Source organism: Lissotriton vulgaris, chromosome 6, assembly GCF_964263255.1.
Source record: "Lissotriton vulgaris chromosome 6, aLisVul1.2, whole genome shotgun sequence".
NCBI lineage: Eukaryota > Metazoa > Chordata > Amphibia > Caudata > Salamandridae > Lissotriton > Lissotriton vulgaris.
This window is the reverse complement of record NC_141694.1, coordinates 1,901,198,572-1,901,226,181: the sequence shown is the minus strand read 5'-3', so window position 1 is coordinate 1,901,226,181 and position 27,610 is coordinate 1,901,198,572. Positions and strand designations below refer to the sequence as shown.

At 44.2% G+C, this 27,610-nt stretch overlaps 1 protein-coding gene across 4 annotated transcripts in view; it reads left to right on the top strand.

Annotated features, from left to right (window-relative positions):
- The window catches only part of LOC147709846 (uncharacterized), a 113,332-nt gene that overhangs the window by 30,950 nt on the left and 54,772 nt on the right, over positions 1-27,610 (top strand). For all 4 annotated transcript variants that reach the window (XM_086928297.1, XM_086928298.1, XM_086928295.1 and 1 more), the window contains exons 2-3: positions 5,410-5,530; positions 20,790-20,916. In XM_086928297.1, the coding sequence (XP_086784423.1) occupies positions 5,480-5,530; positions 20,790-20,916 (178 nt within the window). In that variant the 5' untranslated portion in view covers positions 5,410-5,479. The remainder of the gene's footprint in view (positions 1-5,409; positions 5,531-20,789; positions 20,917-27,610) is intronic.

Below are 27,610 nucleotides of genomic sequence, written 5' to 3'. Positions count from 1 at the left end.
CGCCTCGACGAAGAGAGTCCCCAAGAGGATGGGTGACTCTCCCCGCCTTCAGCTGGGGGGGACGCATGTTGGACAGGCCCCAGAAGGGGGCTCGCTCCCTCCCTGCATGACAGAGCCAGGACACCGACTCTCCAGAAGCCACCCACAGAAGCCGCCCATAACCCGTCCCACACGGGACGCCTGCCCCCGAACATCTCCATATCACCGGCCTGGGCATCCACCAGCACCATTGCCCGAGCCCAGCCGCCATCTTGGACACTGCACCACGAGGCCGCGTGGCCTCAGCTCGACCCTAACCCTGGGCCTGGCCAGGCCCCGACATCCCGGCACCACCATCCACCCAGGAGGTGAACGGACCACTTGGCAGGTCAATGGGAGAGAGAAGTTTCGATGGCTCTCCCCCTCCAGGTGCCGATCGCCCCCGGCCTCCCCGGGCGCTGGCTCCACCCCCCTGCTGGGTGTCTGGACTCCCTCATCCCGGACCTCCCGACCTCCAAGTGCGAGGGTCCGGACATCAAAGGGTGCCAGACCTATAACTGGGGCAGCTCCAGAGCAGGAAGGCAGTTGTATCCTGGAGTCGAGAGACACCGTGAAGAACTCATCCTTGACGGACTGCTGGCGCTGCCGCAGCCCTGCCTTGTGAACTGTCGTCCTGCCCGCTGGCGCTGCCGCGGCCCTCTGCAACCTTCATCCTCGTCGGGACCTGCTGGCGCTGCCGCGGCCCGTTGTAACTACCATCTTCGTCGGGACCTGCTGGCACTGCCGCGGACCGTTGTCACCTTCGTTCTCCTCGGGACCTGCTGGCGCTGCCGCGGCCCGTCCTCCTAGAACGCCGAGCTCGAGGATTGTGAGCTATCCATCATTTCATCGCAACTACCAGATTGGTAACAAGACTGTCCCGCCACCCCTTTTCCCCTTCCAAGAGACTAGAATCGAGGGGACCCCTGAGCCCTGACCTCCTTGTACCATTCTACCGTACTTCAAGATTGCTTATAAAGAACGTTAAACCTTATCTTTGTGTGGTATCCATCTGTGGGGGGGGAGTTACTTGTCTGTACGATCGCGGGAGTCGGCTCTCCCCGGAGACCTCTCCCCGTGTCCTCGGCCGACCCTCCAGGTCCCGTCTAACACCGCCAGACTCCCTAAAAACTCTTGTAACAGCATTAGCTCGGTCCAGTATGGACTATGGTAATGCTTTGTACATAGGTATCCAATCACCGTATCTACAGAGGCTACAGCATCTCCAAAATGTGGCATCTAGACAACTGCTGGATATCCGTAGGTCCCAGCCAATCTCTCACTGTGTAAGAACCCTCCACTGGCTCCCAGTGGACAACAGGATCAAATTTAAATCCCAATGCCTAGCTTTTAAGGCATTGCACGATGCTGGTCCTCAATTCCTGAAGAAACATCTGAACTGGTACATGCCTTCCAGAAATCCAAGATCAGCACATCGTAAACTCCTACAAACTCCCAGGTTCAAAAAAGCCAGATGGGGCGGAAGAAGCTTTGTTAGGGACGGTCAAAACATGGAACTCGCTCACGGCCTGCATAAAGAACAGCCCTATGCTGCTATCTTTTAGGAAATTGCTAAAAACCTGGCTCTTTGCCAATTAACATGCTCAACTACAGCCTTATTGGTGACCTTACTGGACTCTCTGGCATCAGCGCCTAGACACCCCATGGCATTTGTACACTATATAAATGCACAAATCAAATCAATACTATCCATGCAGTCCTGTGAACTCTGTGCCTTGGCACAGAAGAACAGCTGTGTCATTGCAGTCTTGTATACTCTGCACAGGGGCACACAAGAAAAGTTCTATCCGTGCAATCCTTTGTACTCTACATTAGGGCACAGTAGAACAGTTATGTCCGGCAATCCTGTGTACTCGGCACCAAGGCACAGAACACCTATGTCGGTGCAATCCTGTGTACTTGGCACTGAGGCACAGAAGAACAGTTATGTCCGTGCAATCCTGAGTACTCAGCACTGGTACACAAGACAACAGTTATGTTCTCGCAGATGTGCCTTTGATGTGGGGGACATTTCAAAGAGTGGTTTTGAAGTGCACCAATACACCTTTCATACCAGTCGTATCAGCCAGGCTGTCTGTGGGGGTCATCAGCCTTTTGTGTTGGGTCAGGCCATTACTCTTTGATGTGCCAGTGTAAGCCCCGTTCTCTCGTCTGCTCAGGCCGGGCCATCAGAATGCAGATGGATACAAATGAGTGCTCAGCTTCACCTGGCCATCCTGTGCTTGTGGCTGGTTGGGCGAATGCACAAAAGGGAAGTATCACCCAGCCCAGATGTGTATTGGAGGCAGGCTGCTGGCCCACAGAGCAAAGTTAAGAGCAAAGAAATGTCCACTCTATAAAAGGGGCATTTCTACCATAGTAGTGTTAAATCTACCCAGATCAGCAAGACGGATTCATGACTACTATTCCAACCATACCAAACATGAAAAAGCTACTCCTCTGGGATCAGGAATTACCACCTCACAGCATATTGGGTGATTCCCAATGCTGGTCTATGAGAGCAGCAGGCCTTGCAGCAGTGAACAACAAAATAGGCCATTTGTCACTACCAGGACATGCAAAACAAGCAAGTGCATGTCCCACTGTTTATTTACACAGCACCCTGCCCTTAGGATTCCCTTGGGCCTTCCTTTGCGGTGACCTGTATGTATTGAAGGGGAGTTTAAGGCTTGGCTAGTAGTTTTAATGGTAAGTCAAGGTGGCAGTAAACTGCACGCACAGGACCTGAAACGGCAGGCTTGAGACATGGTTAAAGGGCTACTCATGTGGGTGGCAAAAGTCTGTTCTGCAGGCCCTCTAGTAGCATTAAATTTACAGTGCACTTTCGTACGGACTTTTAAGTACATTAAATATGCCAATTTGGTTATGAGCCAATGTTGCCATGGTTTAGAGGAGAGAGCACAAGCATGTTGGCACTGATAAGCAGTGGTAAAGACCACAGAGTTCTAAAACCAGCAAAAACAAGTGCAGAAAAATGAAGCGAGGCCGGCAAAAAGTTGTGGCGAAACCACACTACAGCTGTCAGGTCTAACATCATTCTAGTTCTTTTTGCTGCTTTCTCATTCTTAATGCTGCTTATCTCTTTTTCCTGTTGCCATCTCCTGTTTGTTATTGTTGGCCTATATTTCTTATTGCTGTCATTTGTTTTGTTTCTTATTGCTGCTCCTGCTTTCGTATTGCTTTTTTTTTGTCTCTTAACAATTCTCTCTTTTCTTGTTGCCACTCTTTTTGTTCTCACTGCCCAGTGTTTTCGATTGATGCTGTCACCTTTGTATTGCAGTCTCTTTGTTCTTGCGGCCCTGTGTTTCCGATTGCTGCTATCACCTTTATATTGCTGGCTCTTATTTCATACTGCCCTGTGCTTCCGATTGCTGCTGTCACTTTTTTATTGCAGTCTTTGTTTTTGCGGCCCTGTGTTTCCGATTGCTGCTATCACCTTTATATTGCAGGCTAATTGTTCTTACGTCCCTGTGTGTCTGATTGCTGCTGTCACCTTTATATTGTAGTCTTGGTTGTCACTGCCCTGTGTTTCTGATTGCTGCTATCACCTTTATATTGCTGTCTCTTTCTTCTCGCTGCCCAGTGATTACGATTGCTGCTATCGTCGTTATATTGCAGTCACTGTTCTCGCTGCCCAGCGTTTCCGATTGTTGCTATCACCTTTATATTGCAGTCCCTTTGGGCTCTCTGTCCAGTGTTCCCAAATATTGCGGTCACCTATATATTGCTGTCTCTTTCTTCTCTCTGCCCAGTGTTTCCGATTACTGCTATCGCCTTTATATTGCAGTCCCTTTGGGCTCTCTGTCCAGTGTTCCCAATTATTGCAGTCCCCTATATATTGCTGTATCTTTCTCTCTCTGCCCAGTGTTTCCGATTGCTGCTGTCACCTTTATGTTGCAATCTCTTTGTTCTCGGTGCCCAGTGTTTCTGATTGCTGCTATCACCTATATATTGCAGTCTTTGTTCTCGCTGCCCATTGCTTCTGATTGTTGCTATCTCCTCATATTGCAGTGTCTTTGTTCTCACTGCCCGGTGTTTCTGATTGCTGCGATCACCTTTAAATTGCAGTCTTTGTTCTCGCTGCCGAGTGTGTCCGATTGCTGCTGTCACCTTTATATTGCAGTCTCTTATTTCTCCCTGCCCTGTATTTTCTGATTGCTGATATCACCTTTTTATAGCAGTCTCTTTGGTCTTGCTGTCCTGTGTTTCCGATTGCTGCTGTCATCTTTTATATAGCAGTCTCTTTGTTATCCCTTCTCAGTGTTTCCAAGTGCTGCGGTCACCTTTATATTGCAGTCTCTTTGCTCTCGCAGCCCAGTGTTTCTGATTTCTGCTATTGCCTTTATATTGCAGTCTTTTTGTTCTCGCTGCCCGGTGTTTATGATTGCTCTGTTCACCTTTATATAGCAGACTCTTTGTTCCCCCTTCCCAGCGTTTCAAATTGGTGCGGTCACCTTTATATTGCAGTCTCTTTGTTGTTGCAGCCCAGTGTTTCCGATTGCTATGATCACCTTTATATTGCAGTCTCTTTGTTCTCGCTGCCCAGTGTTTCCGATTGTTGCTATGTCCTCATATTGCAGTCTTTTTGTTCTCGCTGCCCTGTGTTTCCGATTCCTGCGGTCACCTTTATATTGCAGTCTTTGTTCTCGCTGCCCAGTGTTTCCGTTTACTGCTGTCACCTTTATATTGCAGTCTTTGTTCTCGCTGCCCAGTGTTTCCGGTTGTTGGTATCTCCTCATATTGGAGTCTCTTTGGTCTCATTGCCCTGTGTTTCCAATTGCTGCCATTGCCTCATATTTCCAATCTCTCTTTGTTATTGCTATTCTAGGTTTCTTGTTGCAGCTTTCGGTTTCATACAACTCCTTAATGTGGCTGCTCCGCTCTTTTTTTTCCGTCTCAAATCTCTTTTACTTATTGCTAATATTTCTCATCCTTTTTGCTTTTTTTTACATTATCTTTTTCATCTTCCCTGAACACGGTTTTGTTATTGCTGCCATTTTGTTCCTGCTGCTTTTGAAATGTTACAGGTCTTTGGAGTGTGGAGCTTTTGAAGAGGACGGGAAAAGTTTAGTCTTTGGGCCTGGTTTATTGCTCCAATTAGTGCTTTGATTATTCTTGTTGGTGTTTTTAGTCATGCAGCATATCCTCCATGCCTCCATTGCTTAGGTGAGCTAGTGCAGGTTTCTCTTACAAGCACGGTTCAAGGTGAGATCTCATGGTGGGGTTGGATACCGACCGGCATCTGTTGTGCACTGAGCATGTTGGGTCCCAGCTCTTTGAACTGTGCATGAACATGCTGTCTGCAGAAAGAGATGAAAGATGATGCACTGCCTCAGTGGCTGTTGTCTAAAGTATTTGCTTCTTCACCAGCACCTGCACCTAGGAGGGATCCCGCATTCACTTCGAACTGGAAACGAGCCAGGCCCCACTGACCGACTACATGAGAGGAAGACCCCAAGAGAAGATGTCGAAACCAGCTTCCGTTGCATGGGTAGGATACATGTCTGTCCTGTGCCCTGTACTGGTTCCAGGGCTTCCTTTGTGTTATAAGGTCAATATAAAACCAAACTATTTAAGGATTGCACTTGTGATGCCTCACTCTGGCTAATCTGTTATGAAATCTCAAGCATTAGCAGTGGCGTGTCCTCTGCCTCGGCCTATGGCAGGTTGAGGTGCAGTACGAGTGGCCCCTCCCATTTGGAGCCTGCTTTCTAGCACCCACTTAACGCTGATATTCCATATCCCCCCACACACACATTGCCCTGGTTGAACTTCATGTACCCATAGAGTAAAGACCATAAGACAAAGATAAGACCACACGCACATTGTCCTGGTTGAAATGCATAATCCTATGGAGTAAACGCCATACAATGAAAGACAAGGCCACACGCACACAATGTCCTGGTTGAAACTCATGTACCAGTAGAGTACAGACCATAAGACAAAGACAAGACCACACACACATTGTCCTGGTTGAAATGCACAATCCTATGGAGTAAACACCATACAATGAAAGACCAGGCCACACACACAATGTCCTGGTTGAAACTCATGTACCCGTAGAATACAGACCATAAGACAAAGACAAGACCACACACACATTGTCCTGGTTGAAATGCACAATCCTATGGAGTAAACGCCATACAATGAAAGACAAGGCCACACGCACACAATGTCCTGGTTGAAACTCATGTACCAGTAGAGTACAGACCATAAGACAAAGACAAGACCACACACACATTGTCCTGGTTGAAATGCACAATCCTATGGAGTAAACACCATACAATGAAAGACCAGGCCACACACACAATGTCCTGGTTGAAACTCATGTACCCGTAGAATACAGACCATAAGACAAAGACAAGACCACACACACATTGTCCTGGTTGAAATGCACAATCCTATGGAGTAAACACCATACAGTGAAAGACAAGGCCACACGCACACAATGTCCTGGTTGAAACTCATGTACCAGTAGAGTACAGACCATAAGACAAAGACAAGACCACACGCACATTGTCCTGGTTGAAATGCATAATCCTATGGAGTAAACGCCATACAATGAAAGACAAGGCCACACGCACACAATGTCCTGGTTGAAACTCATGTACCAGTAGAGTACAGACCATAAGACAAAGACAAGACCACACGCACATTGTCCTGGTTGAAATGCATAATCCTATGGAGTAAACACCATACAATGAAAGACCAGGCCACACACACAATGTCCTGGTTGAAACTCATGTACCCGTAGAATACAGACCATAAGACAAAGACAAGACCACACACACATTGTCCTGGTTGAAATGCACAATCCTATGGAGTAAACGCCATACAATGAAAGACAAGGCCACACGCACACAATGTCCTGGTTGAAACTCATGTACCAGTAGAGTACAGACCATAAGACAAAGACAAGACCGCACGCACATTGTCCTGGTTGAAATGCATAAGGCCACACGCACACAATGTCCTGGTTGAAACTCATGTACCAGTAGAGTACAGACCATAAGACAAAGACAAGACCACACGCACATTGTCCTGGTTGAAATGCTTAATCCTATGGAGTAAACGCCATACAATGAAAGACAAGGCCACACGCACACAATGTCCTGGTTGAAACTCATGTACCAGTAGAGTACAGACCATAAGACAAAGACAAGACCGCACACACATTGTCCTGGTTGAAATGCACAATCCTATGGAGTAAACACCATACAATGAAAGACCAGGCCACACACACAATGTCCTGGTTGAAACTCATGTACCCGTAGAATACAGACAATAAGACAAAGACAAGACCACACACACATTGTCCTGGTTGAAATGCACAATCCTATGGAGTAAACGCCATACAATGAAAGACAAGGCCACACGCACACAATGTCCTGGTTGAAACTCATGTACCAGTAGAGTACAGACCATAAGACAAAGACAAGACCACACACACATTGTCCTGGTTGAAATGCACAATCCTATGGAGTAAACACCATACAGTGAAAGACAAGACCACACACACATTGCCCTGGTTGAAACTCATGTGCCCATAGAGTAAAGACCATAAGATAAAAGACAAGACCACACACACATTGCCCTGGTTGCAAGGCATGTACCCATAGAGTAAATGTCTTAAGAGCAAGACCACACCAGTTTGTGTTTGTGAGAACTCTGCTGCAGATTTCTTTTTCATATGTAGGGAAGGCAAACTAAGGGGTTAAATTACAGTCAATCCAAGCGTGGCCAATGAAGGTGCAACCTTTGCTGATCACCCACCCGATTAGCTAACGAGCTCCTGCACAACACACCATCAGGCGCTATACCTTTAGGTTTTCTCAAACTCTGAACCCCTAACTCTAGTGATCAGAATTTGTGCACAGGGGCAGAACGTTACAAGCCATGCGCCCAGTCATTCAGGTTTGTAACTGGCCGTGGGACGAACGAGGCGTAGTCGCTTTCAGCCCAGTGTTCTGCCATAGAGACTCCATGGTATTTGGCTGGAGCACCTCCTTTGCATTACAAGCCAAGTCCCCCGTTGGTCAGTGTGAGGGGACGGGGTGCATTATATGGTGTGGTTGTGTGACCTCACCATGTAATACACTCACAATCCCACCTTGGGCCAGGCAGGCTCATGTGTTACATTTTGGCTCAACCCTGGGTGGCTCTGTCTCTGAGGAGTCGGGTTTAAACAAAGGTCCAGGTGTGAAGCATTTAGAAGTACCAAAACAGGGAAACAAGAAAATCACACGACCTGAAAGAATCCGACACCAATTCATAAAAATAGATCTTATTTTTATGAATTGCTAGACACCAAAACTAACAAAATTGACTGCAGGGATTTTTAAGTAAAATGTGAATCGCAGCTTTTTACTCATAATACAAAATACATTGGTGAACTACTGCGGTTAGCAGAACCTTTAGAACCTCTGTAAAAATTTGAAGAGTTGTGTTCGGGTACTGCAACCCGCTTTGGGCAACTGGTGGGTGTTAATAGTTTTAGGTAATATCGGGGGTAGATGGGGTTCAATATTATCCTTGGGGGAGCACCATGAGTGAAATTTATGGTTTTTGAGAATCAGTGGAGGGAGGGCGAGACATCCTGTAGGCATCGTCGGTCAGACATAGGTCCTTTGGACCTATTTGCCTGTAGGGGGGGTGGGTATCTGTGGGAGGGTTTTCCGGGGTGGGGGAGGGGGAGGAGCAGGGGCAGGGCACATGGGCATTGGAATTTGTCATGAACATGAAGAAGTTGATCTAGAATGGAAACATGAGTATGGGTATCGAGTTGAATGGATTGAGAGTACCAAAATGGGAGTCTTCGAAATAGAAGTACTGAAGAACAAGCCTGGAAGATTGGTAATTAGTAGTGAGCAGTCAGTCGGTAGCCCCTTAAAAACTAGATATGTCTCTTAGATTCATAACGTGGAACTTTGTGGGTTAAACGATGTCCAAAAAAGACAAAAGATAGCAGTTCGATTGCGGCAGATGAATGTAGGCTACGTATTTCTGCAAGAAACACATATGAGTATCCAGGAGTTCTGCCTTAAGCAGTTGGGGTTCCATTTAATAGCAAGGTCTAAGCAAGGGACGAAAAACAGAGGGGTAGCTATTCTTTCAAGAAGTAAAAATGTGGTAATTGGAAAACAATTAGAAGACCAATGGGGTGGATGGGCTATGGCTGAGATCCTAATAGAGGGAGTATGGACAACCTTGGTGGCAGTCTATGGCTCGACCCAGGATGATCCAGAAATTTTGCAGTTTTTAGATGCTGAGTTAGCGGGCTGGCCTCCTCAGGTTATTATAGGAGGTGATTTAAATATCAATGGGGCGGATGGGCTCGGGGTAGGATTGACTAGAAGTTATAAAGGCAGGAAGAAAAGAGTACATAAAGCATTGGTTGATCTTTTAGAGAATAATATTCTGCAAGACGTCTGGGGTAGAATTAGATCGGATCAAACAGGCTTTACATATTACTCCGCACCACATCGTATATGTGTCAGATTAGATTATTTCTTGATATCTAACGACCTGATGACTAGAGTAGAAATTGACAGGCTCCCACGAATTTTCAGTGATCACAACCCTCTAATATTAACAATCAAGCGAGAAGGGAGAACTAGATTAAGTAGGGTTTGGACCTTTGAAAGAGGGCTCCTTCTGGACAATAACTATATACAGCACATGTCTAAATGGATTAGTGAGTTTTTTGACAATAATAGAGGGAGTGCTCCGGTGGGAGTTATATGGGACGCCTTTAAGGCCGGTGCTCGTGGAGAGACATGCAGCTTTAGCGCATATAAACGGAAATTAGAACGACTTAGGGATAGTGGCATAGAGAGGGCCGTCTCAGAGGCGGAGGAACAGCTCCATAAGTGCGTAATAATGGGTGATCCGATAGAACAATCAATTATAGATTTGATGAAAGCAAAAAGTGAAGCCGAGGATGACTTGGCAAACAAGGCAGCTCAGTACTACACTATTAGAAGGGAGAGATGCTACGAGTTTAGCGAAAAAGTTGGACATGTTCTTGCCATGCGTACTAGGCAGATAGCGGCAGCCGGGACTATCAGGGAGATTAGGGATGAAAATGGAAGGTTACACTCAGACTCTGAGGAAATTAGGGAAGTCTTTAGGAAATTTTATCAGACACTATATGATGATCAATACCCCAGTAACGCTGAAGAGATAAGTGAATATCTTCAGAATATTCCAGCTGAGAGGGTTTCTATTGAAGACGCAGAAGGACTGGAGAAGCTGCTGGATTAAACTGAAATCAAAGAAGCCATGGGCAATCTCCCTTCGGGAAAGGCCACTGGCCCGGACTAGCTGCCCTTAGAGTTTTTTAAAACTTTTTGGGGGAGTCTAGGGCAGGATTTAAGTAGAACGATTCAAGCCGCTCAGACGGGGGAGTCTATCCCAAAATCCTGGGGGGGTGCAGATATTGTTCTAATATTTAAAAAAGGGAAGCCGGCGACCGAGCCAGGGTCCTACAGACAAATCACGTTGATGAATAATGACACAAAAATATATTCGAAAGCCCTCGCAACGAGATTCGCAGGAATAATAGGTGCCCTAGTCAGTAGCAACCAGCATGGTTTTATTCCCGGAAGAGGGACGACACACCACACCCGGATAGTTATAACCATGTTTGATGCCACCGAGGTCGCAGGAGATCCGATGGCCGTAATGCTGTTAGATGCTGAGAAGGCGTTTGATCGGGTCTCCTGGGACTATCTGTGGCACACCCTAATAAGAGCTGGGATTAAGGGGGGTTTCGTGAAAGCTCTACAGACTCTGTATAGGGAACCGGTTGCGGCTTTAAGAGTAAACGGGGGCACTACAAGGCAATTTCAGATTAAGAGAGGCACACGGCAGGGGTGCCCGTGCTCCCCACTGCTATTTGCCATGTACATGGATCCACTAATCCGCAGGATAGAGTTATGTGCAGATATCACGACGTTAAATACATTATTGGGCCCCTGTAAGATACTTGCTTACGCCGATGACGTGGCAGTGATAACACCAAACCCCACGGAGGCGATTGAGTTGGTAGAGGCAGAGGCTCGCAGATTTGGGCAAGTGTCGGGTTATGCCCTGAATACCTCAAAGACTCAGATCATCAAAAACTCTATGACTCTCTGTGATGATAACCGAGTGGTCCAGGCAGGGATGTATTTAGGGATTAATATCTCAGCTGACCTTGACACTTTGGTGGAAAAAAACATCGTCCCAATAATAGATAAAGTAAAGAAAGATCTGGATCCATATGAGAATCTACACTTGTCACTAGTAGGACGAGTCAACATTATCAAAATGCTGGTGTTGCCAAAATTTTTGTATGTTTTTAGAGCAATTCCACTCTTAGATGACAATAAGTGGTTTCAAATTTGTGAACAAATGGTTAACCGTTATATTTGGGCAAAAGGCAAGACGCGGAGGGCACTGAGATTCATATCGCTCCCGCGGGAAAGAGGAGGCTGGTCACTACTGGATTTAAAGCTTTATTATTGGGCAGCAGCATTGCAATGTATGGTGGGTTTGATTGGAGGTGCAGAAGTGGATGGTTGGGACAAGTTTGGCTCGCTCGCTATTTATGGTTTGGTTCTGGGTACAAATGCTGAAAATGTATTTATGAGATTCACGGAGGAAAGCTACTTCAAAAGAACACGATTCAAGACAGTAATGGCTGCATATAATATATGGAAAGGGTTTGTTAAAAAGGTGGGAATTGGGAAGTATAATGCATATACTAGATTAAAAGATAACCCTTCCCTGCCTAGTGAGGTTTTTTCAGGAGCGGTCTTTCAAGAATGGGAGAGGCGGGGGATAAGAAAGTTTGGAGATATCCTGGGCAGCCATGGTATATTACAATTTACGGAATTGCAAAACAGCTATGCTTTGGACACAAAACACTTCTTTAAATACCTTCAGATAAGAAGCTGCATATCAAATAAACAAGGGGGCACATTGGGGTTTGAAAGAAATATGGTGATGGACCTTATAGAAGGTGGCTTTGACTGTACTATTAAGAGGTTTTATTCAGAAATGACGAAATTAAAGAAAGATGATTTAGAGAAATGGATAGATAAATGGTCCATTGATTTAGATATAGGCAGGGATATCTTTACTGAGTCATTAGAAATGGGGAGAAAAATGCTGTGCTCATCGTCTCTTCAGGCCCAACACTATAAGATATTATACCATTTATATTATACACCCGCGAAGATTGCCCAGTGGGGTGGTACATCTGGTATTACTTGTTTTAGATGCGGCAGTACAGATGCTGATTTGATACACATTTTTTCAGTTTGTCCCCATTTGGAGAAGACGAAACAGGATATTGTGAAATTTTTCCGGAATGCATTGTCAACAACAATAGAGTTAACACCAGCTATTATGTTATTGGGGATAAGTGTTGATGGGCAGTCGAGTTGTAGAAATTTTATATTTGTAGCAATGGCAATCCTGAGATTGTTAGTGGCTTCTGCTTGGCTGGATCCTAACCCTCCATCATACCATCAATGGTTAGGTAAAGTACTGTCAATACAAAAACTGGAATCAGCCATATATGCTAGGAAGGGAAAAAAGGGTAAGAAATTGGGTATGCAAATTTGGGGTCCGTTTATTCGATGGAAGTTAGGTACTGACTGTTAAAAGACCAAGAACCTGTCTAGATGAATATTTGAATATGTATATATGACTCTGTGTTATATTGTATTGTAATTATTGTGCCCTGCTCATGTTATAAAGAAAATGGGGAAAAAATTCTTAATAAAAAAAAAAATAAAAATAATAGAAGTACCAAAACAGGGAAATAAGAAAATCACACAACTTGAAAGAATCCGACACCAATTCATAAAAATAGATCTTATTTTTATGAATTGCTAGACACCAAAACTAACAAAATTGACTGCAGGGATTTTTAAGTAAAATGTGAATCGCAGCTTTTTACTCATAATACAAAATACATTGGTGAACTACTGCGGTTAGCAGAACCTTTAGAACCTCTGTAAAACTTTTGAAGAGTTGTGTTCGGGTACTGCAACCCGCTTTGGGCACCCAATCTCGGCAGGGAGCAGGTCGAGGGGGCAGGTCAAGGGAGCAGGTCAAGGGAGCAGGTCGAGGGGGCAGTAAGAAATTGTAGGACAGTTACTTTATCACCAAAAGAGTCTCCAGTCCAGTTCCATGCTGTACAGGCAAACCTCCAAACACTTCAATGGAGTGGTCCTCATGTGAGGGATACATGATGCTGAAGATGCTCAATGATACTGTGGATACTGAGCAGGTGTCGGGGGAATCATGAAAGTGGTCCTGATGCAAGGGATGCAGGATGCTGAAAGGATGCTGTAGATGCTGAGCTGGTGTTGGGGGAATCGTGGAAGTGGTCCTGATGCAAGGAAAGAAGGATGCTGAAGATGCTCAATGATGCTGTGGATACTGAGCTGGTGTCGGGGGGAATCGTGGATTTGGTCCTGATGCAAGGGATGCAGGATGCTGAAAGGATGCTGTAGATGCTGAGCTGGTGTTGGGGGAATCGTGGAAGTGGTCCTGATGCAAGGAAAGAAGGATGCTGAAGATGCTCAATGATGCTGTGGATACTGAGCTGGTGTCGGGGGGAATCGTGGATGTGGTCCTGATGCAAGGGATGCAGGATGCTGAAAGGATGCTGTAGATGCTGAGCTGGTGTTGGGGGAATCATGGAAGTGGTCCTGATGCAAGGGATGCAGGGTGCTGAAAGGATGCTGTAGATGCTGAGCTGGTGTCGGGGGAGTCATGGAAGTGGTCCTGATGCAAGGGATGCAGGATGCTGAAGATGCTCAATGATGCTGTGGATACTGAGCTGGTGTCGGGGGGAATCGTGGATGTGGTCCTGATGCAAGGGATGCAGGATGCTGAAAGGATGCTGCAGATGCTGAGCTGGTGTCGGGGGAATCATGGAAGTGGTCCTGATGCAAGGGATAGATGCTGAGGATGCTGCGTGGTTTACTAGGGGCTGGCTGAGGCTACTCCTCAGTCCATGGCATTAGTGGGGCAACTTTGGCCACATGGGTTGATGTCCGTCAAAGTCCTGGTGGGCTCAGCAAAAGTCCAGTCGCCACTGCTCTCCGGCTACAGTAAACCTAGTAGATCACTTTGGTGGAGGCTAGTGTCCTTGTGCGACCAGAGTGCACCACGACGACTCTTCTAGGTCCAGTGGACTCAGGTGCAACGTTTTGAGTGTCAAGCAGTGGCATGTCCTTTGTCTTCGGGAGGAGTTTAATAAGGAAAGCGGGGTGGAGTGTGCAAAAACCTTGGAGGAAAACATGTAGTGCTTACCCATATGTGATGCCACAGTAGGGTAGTTTGATGGTGGTGTGGGGCGTACATGAACATGCGTTTCATAGCATCTTATGCGGGCCTCCTGCCTGTCATCTAATGGTATCCAGCAACACTAGTGGTGATGAGCTGCGGCGGAGAAGAAATTCGAAGACTGCCATTCTGATGCTCATTCAGAGGCACACTTCTGTGAAGACCTATCAACGTTAAACCATGAAAAGAAGAAAAGTCAAACTCCAGGTAGTTGTGCAACTTCATCTTGCAAAAAAGAAAAACATCTCAATTTCATAGGCAATTTCCTCAATAGGAACTCATGTTGTAGACTGGCAAACCCCTGAAATATTAGCAAAAGTGTCAAATGTCAGTAAATTTGGAACTGTTTGAGGAGTTAAAAAGCAGCACACCATCTGTGGGAGTCCTTGGGACAGCATTAAAGCCATCCTAAAGCTTCTGACCACAAACACTAAAAGGCACTTAGCCATTCGGCCTTGGCATGGCCTAGTAAACACCATCGGTAAGAGGGCCCTTATAATGAGAACAGAAGAATCTACGCCAGCTTAAAACTGCAAAGAGAATCAAAGCATGAGTAATACCATCATGCGTGGAAACGGAAGCCTCCCCAGTTCATCAAGGCGATGCATAGAGTTTACTGAAAAGCCTTCTAATCTCACACTAGTACTTTAATCTTTTCCCTGATACTCTTAGTATGTCAACTGTCAGACCTCCATGACTACGACAGCCTTGTTCGAGCTTGGTGCCGACTCCACGCCTGAGAGAGATTCAGTCCCTCAAGCACGATCATTTATAGATCGGTGTCCAGGATCCTTGGAGATCGCCCCTTACTCGTGAATGATCGCCCGGCTCCGGACTCCACGACAAACCCGCAATTGACGACTCCTCGGCTGGTTCCCAGCTGACTCTGCGTTGTTACCGCACTGCCTTCAAACCCAATCCAGTCCTGATGATGATCCCGAATCATGTGGATCGAAACGTCGTCGACACACGCGCAGCCATAGGCGCCTCATACAGAACGGTTCATGAACAAAAATGCATTCAATTAGAAACTAAACTCCTGAAGTCATCCAGAACCATACTGTACCAATTATTCACTGTATATATTGTTGCACTAATTTCTTCGCGCCGCCCACGCTGTTCACATTGTCACCTGCATGCTTATCCCATAGTGCAGTGTGACGTGCTTAAGGGTCCGGGGTGAACGAGTCGGTAGTGGGCGGAATGTGCGGGGGGTAGGATCGGGGCGTGATGGTGGTTGTAGCCGAAAGTTGAGGTGAACGCGAAGGCGCGTGGGTGGTGAGTTGAGTATCAAACGTGAAAACCTTAATCAAACAATTGGTGCCTGGAAGGGCTAGTGCGTTTTAAAATTAGAAACGTTCACAGGGGTGGTGTGATGGACGTTAATGCGACGTGCTGAGTGGATTTAAGGGGGTTAAGAACATGGGATAAGCATGCAGGAAAAAGGTCTTCACGTTATATTATGTGATTGATGTATGATTTTTCTATACGTTGATGAGTACGTTATTCTGCATTTTTTGTAGCGCTCCTTGACAAAGAGCCAACCGGCTCGAAATGCGTCGGAGCTCGTATGGTTAACCTTGGTGTCATCACAGATGATGAATTTTGAAAATCATTTTGGATATTGAAAACTGAGAATGTATCAGTTCAAAACTTTCAAGTAAACTGTGAATCTTTTTGAAATCATAAGAGCATTCATTGACTATACTTATTGGAGTTGATTGTTTCATTACAACGAACCACCCCAGAGTGCCCACATGCAGGGATGCATTTACACTTGAGGTAATGCACTCACCCCTTCACAACTGTAAGTTACTCATTTTGCATTTCTTTCTTTATCGCTAAAAGATTTATATAAATGATGCCATGAGCACATGCTACAATCGAATAGAGTCTCCTTGTCTCCTTGTGGATTATGGTGTATGCATATCCTTATTAACTGCCTACAAATAATACCCGTTGGGATACTCCTTGTTGCTATCACATTTTACCCCAATCCCAACAATGTTGATGGGTTTACTCTCCTGTTCTTTGATACAAAACTGTTAGACCTGGCACCATTGGCGTGGGTCTCCCTTCCATTTTGTTTGCCGTTGCCGCCCGTGTTTTTGCTATGTCCTTGCTGGTCTAGATGCTTTGGGCACTTTGCCACTGCTATTCAGTGCCAAAGTGCAAGTGCTCCCTATTGTAAATTGTTGTAATGGATTAGTGACTCCATGATTGGCTTATTTGATTTACTTGTCAGCCCCTAGTACAGTGCACAATGTGTACCCAGGGCCTGTAGATTAAATGCTGCTAGTGGGCTTGCAGCACTGGTTGTGCCACCCACAGAAGCAGCTTGTAAAGTGTGTCTCAGGCCTGTCATTGCAGAGCCTGTGTGCAGGCTAGTACTGCCATGTCAACTTGGCAAGTGCACACACTTGCCAGTCCCTAAACCTTCACCTTTCTACATGTTAGTCACCCCTAAGGTTGGCCCAAGGTACCCCCATGGACAGGGTGCATTTTATGTAAAGGGTAGGACATGCCCTGGTGTGTGTGACATGTCCTGATAGTGAATTACAGCCAATTTAGTTTTTCACTATTGCAAGGCTACTTGTTCCCATTGGCCAGAATGGGCAGTTTGATTATAACATCTTATAAACCTAAACTGGCTCAGGGAATAAGGTAGAAATTCGAGCTTAGTATGCCTGAACTCAGAATGTTAAAATACATCTTTTAGTGTGGGTGATTTTTACATTCTGTGTTTGAAAATACCACTTTTAGAAAGTAGGTATTTTCTTGCCTAACCATCCAGCGTGTCTCTGCTGGGTTTGTGTATTCCATGTCTGGTTTGTGAGTGACAGGAGGCTGGAGAGGGACTTGGCTCCAGCAGTCAGATGGGGCAGGGCTGGGCTGAATGAGACCTGCATTGAATAGAGTAGAAGCCTGAAATTTCCTTTCACTTACCTGAGCCCTCATAGAATAGAGAGTAGGGGGAGGAGATTTCCTTTCAGCTACCTGGGCCAGGTCTGCTCTCAAACAATGCTGTCTCTTGCTCCTGCCAGGAAGTTGCAGCCATGAATACAGAACTGGTTTTGACTAGGCACCGACGCTCTCTGCCTTTTTAGAACAAAGGATTTTGCAGTATAAATATTGGGGCCCAGACCCCATAACTTTAGATCACTTCTGGGAATCAAGACGAACCCTTTGCCAAGGAGAAGAACCGGAGAAGCTGAAGGGAGATTACTGCCCCTGTGTTGTTGCTGTTTGGGGTTGGCTGCAGTGGTTACTTTATTGCCAAGGAAAGGAGAAAAGAAACTTTGTGTGAACTTTGACTATCTTGAGGAAGATCTCCAAGGGCTTGAAGTTGAGCTTGCCTCCTGTTCTGAAGTCTCAGGAACTCAAGACTTCACCACCAGCTCCCCCTGAATTTCCTTGCTGGGATTTGTACCTGCAGTGAGGTGCCTGCTGTTCTCAAGACTGCCTGTCGCTGGGAGCTGAAAGCACGCCGCAACGAGGGAGAAACCGTCGTCACCGCAGCAGTTGCCGTCGCATCACCGACAAAGTGTTTCACCACAGCAGAGGTTGCCGACGCATCACCGGAGAAGTGTGTTGCAGGGCCTGTCGCGGCTCAAGGGTCTACCGAGTCGCCGTTGGGCGTGCACGCATCGCATCCACGTTGTCGCATCGCCTCAAAGACGCCTTTTTGTCACATCGCACCAGATCGTCGCATCCCATCGAGGTGTCATAACCAGAACGCAGTAAGAAACCGACGCATCACCTCCTTTCCAATAAGGGACCAACGCTTTACCTCCCCTTCGCTGCAGTAAGGAACCAACTCATCACCACCCCCGAAGCAAGGATCTGACGCATCACCTTTGCTCCGACACTTTTGTTTGTTTTGCGCTACGCATCCAAGGTACTTTGAGAGTAAAGTGTCGCTTTTAGCATCTACATTAAACTAAGCTATGTCTAACATTTTAAAGACTTATTTTGATTACTGTATTGTGGAGTCTTGTTGTTTGGTCTTGTGTGAAGTCTAGTACAGATTACTTATTTTTCTAAACTGGTGTGGTGTAGTCCATTTGCAGTGTTTTCACTGTATTACTGTATGTGTTCACAAATGCTTTACACACTGTAAATGTAAATGTATTGCAACTTATATAGCGCACGTATCACCCGAAGGCATCAAGGCGCTTGCCTTGGGAACCCGTCCTGGCTTTTTCCCTGTGAGATAACCCCTACTGGGCATCCCCAAGGTGAAAGCCAGGCATCCCACAGCGGGTGGGCCGCCGTAGTGGAGATTAAGCAAGCTATTGCCCAGAGTTGCAGCGTGGGACCCCGTGATTAGAATAGGCACAGAGGCGAGAATTATCGAGTCCGTGGACATTTGGGCTCAGGACCCTGCCGCGTCGGGAATTGAACCCTGGTCCCGGGCCAGACCTCTGCATCAGGGTCTGCCGCTCTAATCAGTGAGCCACACTCCTCCACCTTACACACTGCATCTGAGATATGCCTGTCTGCTCGTGCCAAGCTACGAAGGGGGTGAGCAGGGGTTATTCAGGAGTGTATCCCCCTTTCCCTGACTAGAATCAAGGGTCAAAGGTACCTACCTCTGCCAACTAGAGACCCCCATTTCTAATATCAACTAAAAATGTAAAATATCTCTCACACAAGGGGTCAAAAGGAAGTATATGCTACGAAATACAGTGATCTATCCTATACTAGTTCCAGGCAAATTTTAGTCACACGAGATATAGGGTAGCAGGGTGCAACTAAGGTAAGGCTTTGGCAGGAGGGGCACAACCGGTATTTGGACGAGAACCCTCACTCACCCGAGGTTAACATGCTTAATCATTGGGTTCCTCAACACACTGGGACCGCAAGGTGCCAAGTGTGGGCTAAAATTTCCCCTCGGGGAAGGAGCAGGAGTGTTTTATATAGAGCACGTCAGATTTCAATACCTCAAGGGTGAAAGTGAGGGGCAGAGTGCAACAAAAAAGTGTGTGTGTTTAAAACTATCTCAGTAGGGACAACAAGTTTATTATTATGCCCTACGGAATAGGGGATAAAAGCATTGTGAGACAGGGTTATGGATGTGTACTTTGTAGTATGGTCAACATGTTTCTGCCCTATATGACAAATAAGTGCAAGGCATTCTGCATGACCAAGATCTTCAGCACCCCTCCTGGAAAAAACGTGCAGAAGTAAAATATACTCCGACCTCTACTCTTGACCAACCCCTCGTAGCAGTATTAATCAGTGGGGTTGGTCTGATGGCCCTATGAACAACGTGTACAGTCCGACTCTACCAGCTACAGAGTTTCTCACCACGTAGTTCCTCTTGCGTATCACGGTGGTGCTCCATCATAGCCTCTGGAGGGTCGTGAGGAAGGCCATCTGTCCCAGGTATACCTGTCAAAGTAAAAGTGTTTTGAATATTGTACAGTGGACTGATAGAGCTGCTTGTCTCACTCAGTCTGCCATACAAACTCTCCAACAGTCTCTATCAAGTGCTTTTCCCTTAAAAGGATGGGACTAGAACAGCAACGTAAATTAAACGAGTCCTACAAATGGCCGAAGTGAGGTTTGCTAGATTTAGGGATATAATACAGGTTATAAGTTTTGTTGGGAGACATGTATGATCAATATGTTGACCGTCAATTTTTTTGTGCCTTTGCCTTTTAGTTTGTTTTCTCATAGAACTGCCATTGAAACCTGAAGCAAGACGTCGCAGGTTTGAAATAGACAGAAGATGATGCTCAACTTGGCACCCCTAATAGTGCTCAGTCTTTGCACTTTAAGCTGGCTTCACAGCTCACTTTAGTAAATTATGTTTATCGGAGTATGACAACTAGTTGAGTAGGCGGTTTGCTATTCAGTTTCCGGGTTGTTTATCTCTATAAAAAGGTACATTCTACAGTTCTCGTGGTAGTTATTTATGCTGAGCTGCATGTAAAGTATGGGTTCTGAAAGAAGATGCCTTCTAATTAGGCCTGGGCGATAAATTCCGTTCCACTTGCAGAATGTAGGTAATTTCGCGTTCCGCTGACTACGCAAAATTGCCCAAAATTCCCCGACCGCGCCTCCGCTGAATTTTGTGCTTGTTCGCACTTCAAACTGCATGTTCGCAAGATATTTCGCCCTGAGCACACAAGCAGCGTTCGCGAACAGGAAAAAAGTATCGCGAATGGGCGGAACAAGCAATTCCGCATGTTCGTGGATATTTTTTCCCGTAGCGCGACTACGCAAATTCCGCCTATCCCTACTTCTTATCCTGTTTTTATTGACTTTATCACTTACATTTCCACTTGTCCTGGAAGTATCCCTTTGACATACTACCTACTTTGAGCTCAATTCCAAAATGTATCCCAGTCTACCCCTAGAATGAGGGCAATGCTGAACTCTGCCTCTTGCTTTTGCAGGAACCTGTAACCTTCCAAGATGTTGCCATGTGCTTCTTGGAGGAGGACTGGAGGCGGATGAGCGATCAGCAGATGGAGGTCTGCAGAAACGTGATGGAGGAGATCCACACCGCCCTTCTGTCCCTGGGTAAAACCATCTATCCCAGTTCTTCATAGTGCTCTATATAGCGACACTGGATCTGTGCTGAATGAAGAATGAGGCTGGTAGAAAAACTACTTAAAACTTAAAATGAACAGTAATGTACCGCTGTAATGAATCTTTAATGGTGAATTCTGTTACAGAGAGCTTTCCTTTCACTCGTCTTCCCTCAGGTGAAGCTTAATTCTGTCCCCATCCCTAACATTATTCCCAACACTAACTCTGCTTAGCCTGGATTATATTCATATCCCAGCTATGACCCAATTCATTCACAAATCCTGTTCCTAATCCTGTTACCTCAGTCCGACCTCTTCACTTCCAAAGCAAAATCCATGAATGTCATTTTGCCCTCCTCTCTGCCCTAACCCTAAATCTAACCCTCCTTATACCTTAAATTTACCCTGGCCTTAATCATAATTAATTCATTATCACTGTAGGAAGTTGGCTCTTTATGTAGTGCACCAACATGAGGTACACTGTGTATAAAATCCAGACGACCCTTATTGGCTTACAGGGTTTAAATTAATAATCCCAAATGCTCTCTTTTGTGGTAGTGTGGGTGGGCAGTTAGGCGTATCAGAGAACAATATTAAGCATTTGTTGTACCCACAGAGTCAATAAATGAGAGATACGCTCGAGAAGAAACTCCAGGCCAATTCAGAAAAAAAATGTATTTTTATAGAATTTTTAACAGCAACTTCTTAACTGTTGTAGTAAGCTGGCTATACGATACCAAAGCGAGGTAAAGTGTGCACAGAGTCCAGTGAAACCCATAAGGTAAGCTGAGGTAAAAATAGATAGCACCTCACTCTCTATTTGTGGTAATGTGTGTTGAGCAGTAATGCTTCATCAGAGGGTAGTGTTAAGCATTTGTTGTACACACTCAGTCACCAAATGAGATCACACACTTAAAGTCTGAACTTCAGACCAATTGGTTTTTGTATAAAAATATCCTTTTAGTTATTTTATTTCCTAGAATCAAGCAAGCCTGGCACAGATAAGTGATAAGTACTTTGCAGTAAATATGCAGTTGTAAATGTACTTTGGAATGGTTACAGTTTAAATGACTGGTAATGCAACACTGTGGAATACAGTTCATATACTTTGTATTGACTTTTGAGTACAATTACAAGTAAGTTACTTTTGAGATTACTTTACTTACACACTGCAGTGCCAACCTGTAGTGCTGATTGAACCCCCTGTATAACCCCTGAGGAAACAGGAGAAACCATTCCATGCGTACTTTCATTCCTGCCAATCGGTGTAGTGGAAATAAAAGTTATATTTGCCTCTTGAGAAGTTTAAAAATAAACCCTTTAACCTCAGGGATACCAAAAATGATCAAAGCACGGCCGCCTTAATTTCTTTACCCAGTATCTAGGATAGAGCCTTACCCACGTCTTGCCCGAACAGCTGAATTCATGGGCACTGCATAAACGTGCAAGTCACCTGCCCTCTCAAGGCTGCGTTTGCAACAGCTCTTCTCAGGTCGATGACCCAGCCTCAATAGCCTTTGAAGGGTCCCATAAGCTCTATGTCATATAAACAAATGGTTCTTTTTTATAGATGCGATTTCACTGATTCGTACAATAAACATTGAGTCTTGTCAGACGTTTGATATCTCCAGCATTGGCGGGCCTCTCCTACAGATCTCCTCTGGCGAGAAGAGATCAGCTTCATTCCTTCCACTATCATCCAGTGCCATTTTACCACCTCCTTCGTTATAGGGGAGCTATGTTGTAGTCAGAATCCAGATTAGAGTCAAGTACAAGCAGTGGTTTGATATAGGTTATTTGGCGCCACTTAGAGAGTCTCACATTTGATCAAGTCCAAACATTATATCTGACGGTGCTATAAGGTAGAAGGAACCACTTAATCCTTCCAAACGTGAGCATACGCCCCAAACAAACTGTAACACTCCTTAGCACACGTATATCATAGTACTGTTATATATAGGTGTTGCCACCCTTTGAAACAATCACAATACGTAGTTGTTATTAGTACATCAATATGTATTTATTCTTGATCACTGGAAGTTTTCCACACAGCCTTCCACACAGCCGACACGTGTTTAGTCGTAACTGGGAGTGTAACCCACGACTTTTTCAAGGCTGCAGAATTTCAAACAAAGAAAACAAAAATATGTTGCCATTTGTATGTATACTTTTGGTCATAGTTTCTAATAATAAACATACGTCACATGATCATAGATGATTGTAGATGTGGCCCTCATCGGGATAAGTTATAGTAGTGTGTCCACTCAGTGGGTTTCGAGAAACATATTATACAACATTTCTTCTCATTTAGAAGATGCAACCCACACCTTGATAAGCTGTCATAGTACATAGGTGATATTACGCATTTTTCCCAGTATAAAATCACAAAGTGTTCAGATACACTTCTATTGTTGTATAACACAGAATGCACCTCTGTTACTTACAGAGGTCTATGAACCTGTATGGAATGGAGAGATCCAGTACTCGGATAGTCTTATTAAGGCGTGATTTGATACCGTGTCTCATTGTGATCATCGTGCATATTTGTTCTTGAAACACCCTGAACCAGCACCATGTGTCAAGATTTTATGAAAATATAGTGATCTTATAGTGCTCATATTTATTTTCAAGTGCAGGCGATTTATACATCGCTGGTATGACATTATGTGAATGGTGCATATTCATAAATATCTATTTCCAGATCTGTTCTCTTTTAGCTGTAGGAGTAATAAGTACAGCTTTTTTATAGTTTAAGTATTATTTTATATTTATCATTTATCACAAAAACGTGTTTTGGTACTGATTTACAGTTGCTGACTTACTCAGTATGCAGTGATAATTCCAACCCGCATGGGGGTTCTACGGGGGTCTTCTGTTGTTTGATATTCAGCTTATGATGTCCAAAATGGCTCCAAATCACAGTTTGTATTGGAAGGCTGGAAGGAACATTGCCGTTAGAGCTCTTATTAATTCGTAAATAATCCTTAGTAGTGCATAGATTGACTGGTATTTTATATATTTTAAGGTTGTAGTGTCATTTTGTGATTTTAAAATATCCCCAGATGAATCCTCATACTATCTATTTTGTTACCAATCTTTGCTCATGTTAATTATAGATACCATCGTATTTGATACAGCAAGTTTGTCTATTTTATCTGAATGTCTATATTGTTATTAATAAAGGATTTCATTACAGCAAGTAGCTCATCTTAACTTCCTTCTCATCATTGGTTTTCTTACACTGTACGGTCCGGCATGCCTATACTTTTAAGTACATCTTTAAAGCTTGTAAAGAGTCCCACTCATTATACCTTGTTGATCCCTGGGTTTATACTATTGATTTGAAAATTATCGTTAACATTAAAATTCAAGTGCTAAGTAATGTATCCTGAATTATCGGGTTCGTGTTCCTCTTACCTTTCGCCCGTGTCCTCTAGTTCGCAAAGGCTCCCCGTTAACAATCAGCGTGTCCGCTCGATTATCTTCTTTCCAACCCGCCGCATATTTATTACAAACACTTCCGTGTTCTAGGCGCATTCGTGGTAGGTCATCGAGAACCTCGTGACCTACGCATCATTGGTGCTATGCCGATTGGGGTAGAAAGGGCACGTGAGCCTGCCCGGTTTAGGTGTTCTGGGTGTTGTTAATACAGAAACGCAGTCGCCATCTTATAGCATTCACTCTAAAATTGATTTTAGTCTATTTTTGTATATTTATGGTCCATTTACTCAGAAATGTTAAATTATCATGGCTAATAGTTTAATTATTCGGGTTATCGTTTGATACCACCTTATAAAATATTTATATGTAGTGTTTTTATTATTAATCCAATTATATACACGATCTATTTAAACATAATGATATCTGTCTTGCATCATTGTTTCTTTTGATATTGTTCATAAGGAAGTGCCGTTGCTATTATTCGTAGTTAGTTCTATGTCACCCTTTTTAGTGTACGATTACAATGAGTTGTAGTTTTTATAATTTATGCAATGGCCAATGTGGACTAATTTTCTTAGAGAGAATATTTCAGGGTTGAACTTATTCTAACAGTAGCTCAGTCAATCGGTATATCAGTAATTATGGGGATCCTTGTTTCTGACCCCAGATTTGATAGACATGTATCAATATTATGCTGATTTTACTACATATATTGAAATTCAGATATATCTCTCATTTTATCATTAACCTTCACGTGTCATGTAGAAGTTGGTGCGTCTTTTAAGCTTTCTCTATCGTCTGAGCCGCGATTACCACTATTCTGATGTGACATATAGTGATCTTATGTATTGTATTGTGATATAATAAGTGATTGGGTAATGAATTTTCAAATCAATTGCCAACAATACGTTTAATAAATTTTCTTTTTGTATCTGTTACGTATGAACCGTGAGTACCAAATAATGCAACAGGACTTAGAGTGACTTTGTGTGTCCCTTTATAGTGAATTCAGTGAGTGGTCATTCACTATTGGTGTTCTATATCAGTTGTTAATGATAGACTAGTAGGTTGTGTATATAAAAGTGCATGTGTTCGTCAAAGAATATATTTCTCAGGTTGTTGGTGATCTAATGGTCTCTCCATCATGTAGGGTCAGTACATAGTCATGGTACTTACATTAATAAACAAGTATATTATCATAGAACATTTTATGAGCTCCATCATGGGATACATTATTCATACATTCATATGCGAACCTCATTTCAGACTTATATTACAGTTCGGTGTGTCCACATGTGAGCGTGTTGTGTATAGAATATGTATTTAGTCAACTACCTCCCTAGGAAGTAATGTAGCTCATGGTCAATATTTAAGCCCTGTTCTACGCTTCGCATCTTCATAATCCACAGGGCTTCTCTCTGTCTTAACCACATCAGTGCTAAGGGAATTCCCCTGCAGTGCTGTTACTTCAGCATTCCCATTGTTCATGACGAGCTCAGCTCGTCATGAGCACACGACCAGTGTACTGCATGACGAGCTGAGCTCGTCATGAGCAGCGAAGGGGTTAAGGTTAGCTCTCTATAACCTCCCCTAGGATGTCTAGGTGTGTGTTCTATTCCAAAGAATTCAAACATTCGTTGTGTTGTTTGCGCGGGACAGATTGACATGTGGGCAGCAACTGGGTATCGCATATCACCCTGTTTGACTGCCCTAATGTGTTCATTGATTCTTTCCCTAAGTGTCCGTATTGTACTGCCAATGTATTTTTTACCACATTAGCAGACTAGGGCATAGGTTACAAATTTGTTATACAATTGATGTTGGTGTAGATGCGGTATTTTCTCCCAAATGGACCTTCAAATTCCGTCACTTTTTTGTAGGCCCATTTACATGCACTGCAGTTGTTACAGCTATAGAAGCCCTTTGTATGCTTGTCTAACCAAGTTTCTTGGGTCTTCTCACTCAGATAACTTCGGCTCAGTAGGTTTCTGATTGTTTTTCCCTTTCTGTATGTAAGTGTAGGTTTCTCAGATATGTGTCTCTTCAATAAGCTATCTGTCTTTAGGAGATGCTAATGTTTAGTTAGACTTTTCATTAGTATCCCAGACCAATTGTTGTAGCTAGTGACTAATCTTATTTTGTCATCTTTTTCCTTATTTTTTGATTGTTCTCTCAAAGTATCTGCCCGTTTGACCTTGTCTATTCTAAGTTCTGCTTTCTTTAGGATACTTTTACTATATCCACGTTTTAAACCTATTCAGAACTCCCTTTTTATTCTGTTCAAACTCCTCATCTCTGCTGCAGTTGCGTCGTGTCCGTATGAGTTCACCATATGGGATTGGCTCTTATTTGGTGTGCAGGGTGAGCGCTGGATGCGTGCAAAAGTGAGTTGCATGCTGTTGGTTTTATATATAGGTTGCTGTGGGTTTTGTCATTATCAGCAAATAATTCTACAACTAAAAATTGTATTTTTGTTTTGCTAAATTCCATAGTGAACTTGATGTTAAACTCATTATTGTTCAAATATGTGTAGAAATTTAGTAGTTTTTCAGAAGTACCTGCGCAAATCATGATACAGTCGTCTATGTACCTGCCCCAGAAAAGGATTGAGTCATTCCATTCTGTGCCCGATGGGCCCCAGATCCTCAACTCCTCGAACCAACCCATCACTAGATTTGCGTACGAGGGTGAGAATCTGGAGCCCATGGCCACATCCTGTTTTTTTCTATACCAATGGTCCTTATATAAGAACACATTGTTGTCAAGTATAAGTTCTACCATTTCCACAATCATTTTGGTGTGTAACCATGAGCTGGCGGTCCTTTTACTAAGCATTTTTTTGATTGCAGTTAAACCTATTTCCCTTTTGATGCATGCGTATAATGATACCACATCTAAGGTAACTAGAAACATGGTATCATCCCAGGCCAAGTCAGCCATAATGCCCAAAATATGTTTTGTATCCCTGATGTGGGATGGGAGATTTACAACCAGTGGTTTTAGAAAAATATCCACATATTCAGATATCCTCTCCGTAGGTCCACCAATGCCCGATATAATTGGTCTACCTGGGGGGAATTTGTCAGTCTTGTGTACTTTTGGAAGAGTATATATGCATGGATATCTTGGATTTCTTAAGGTGTAAGTTAATGTAGTCCGTGAGCTTCCATATAGGGTTGCAGTGTAATTGTTCATAGCATTCGGGGTTAGCTAGTTGTGACAGTATTTCTGTTTCATAATCACTA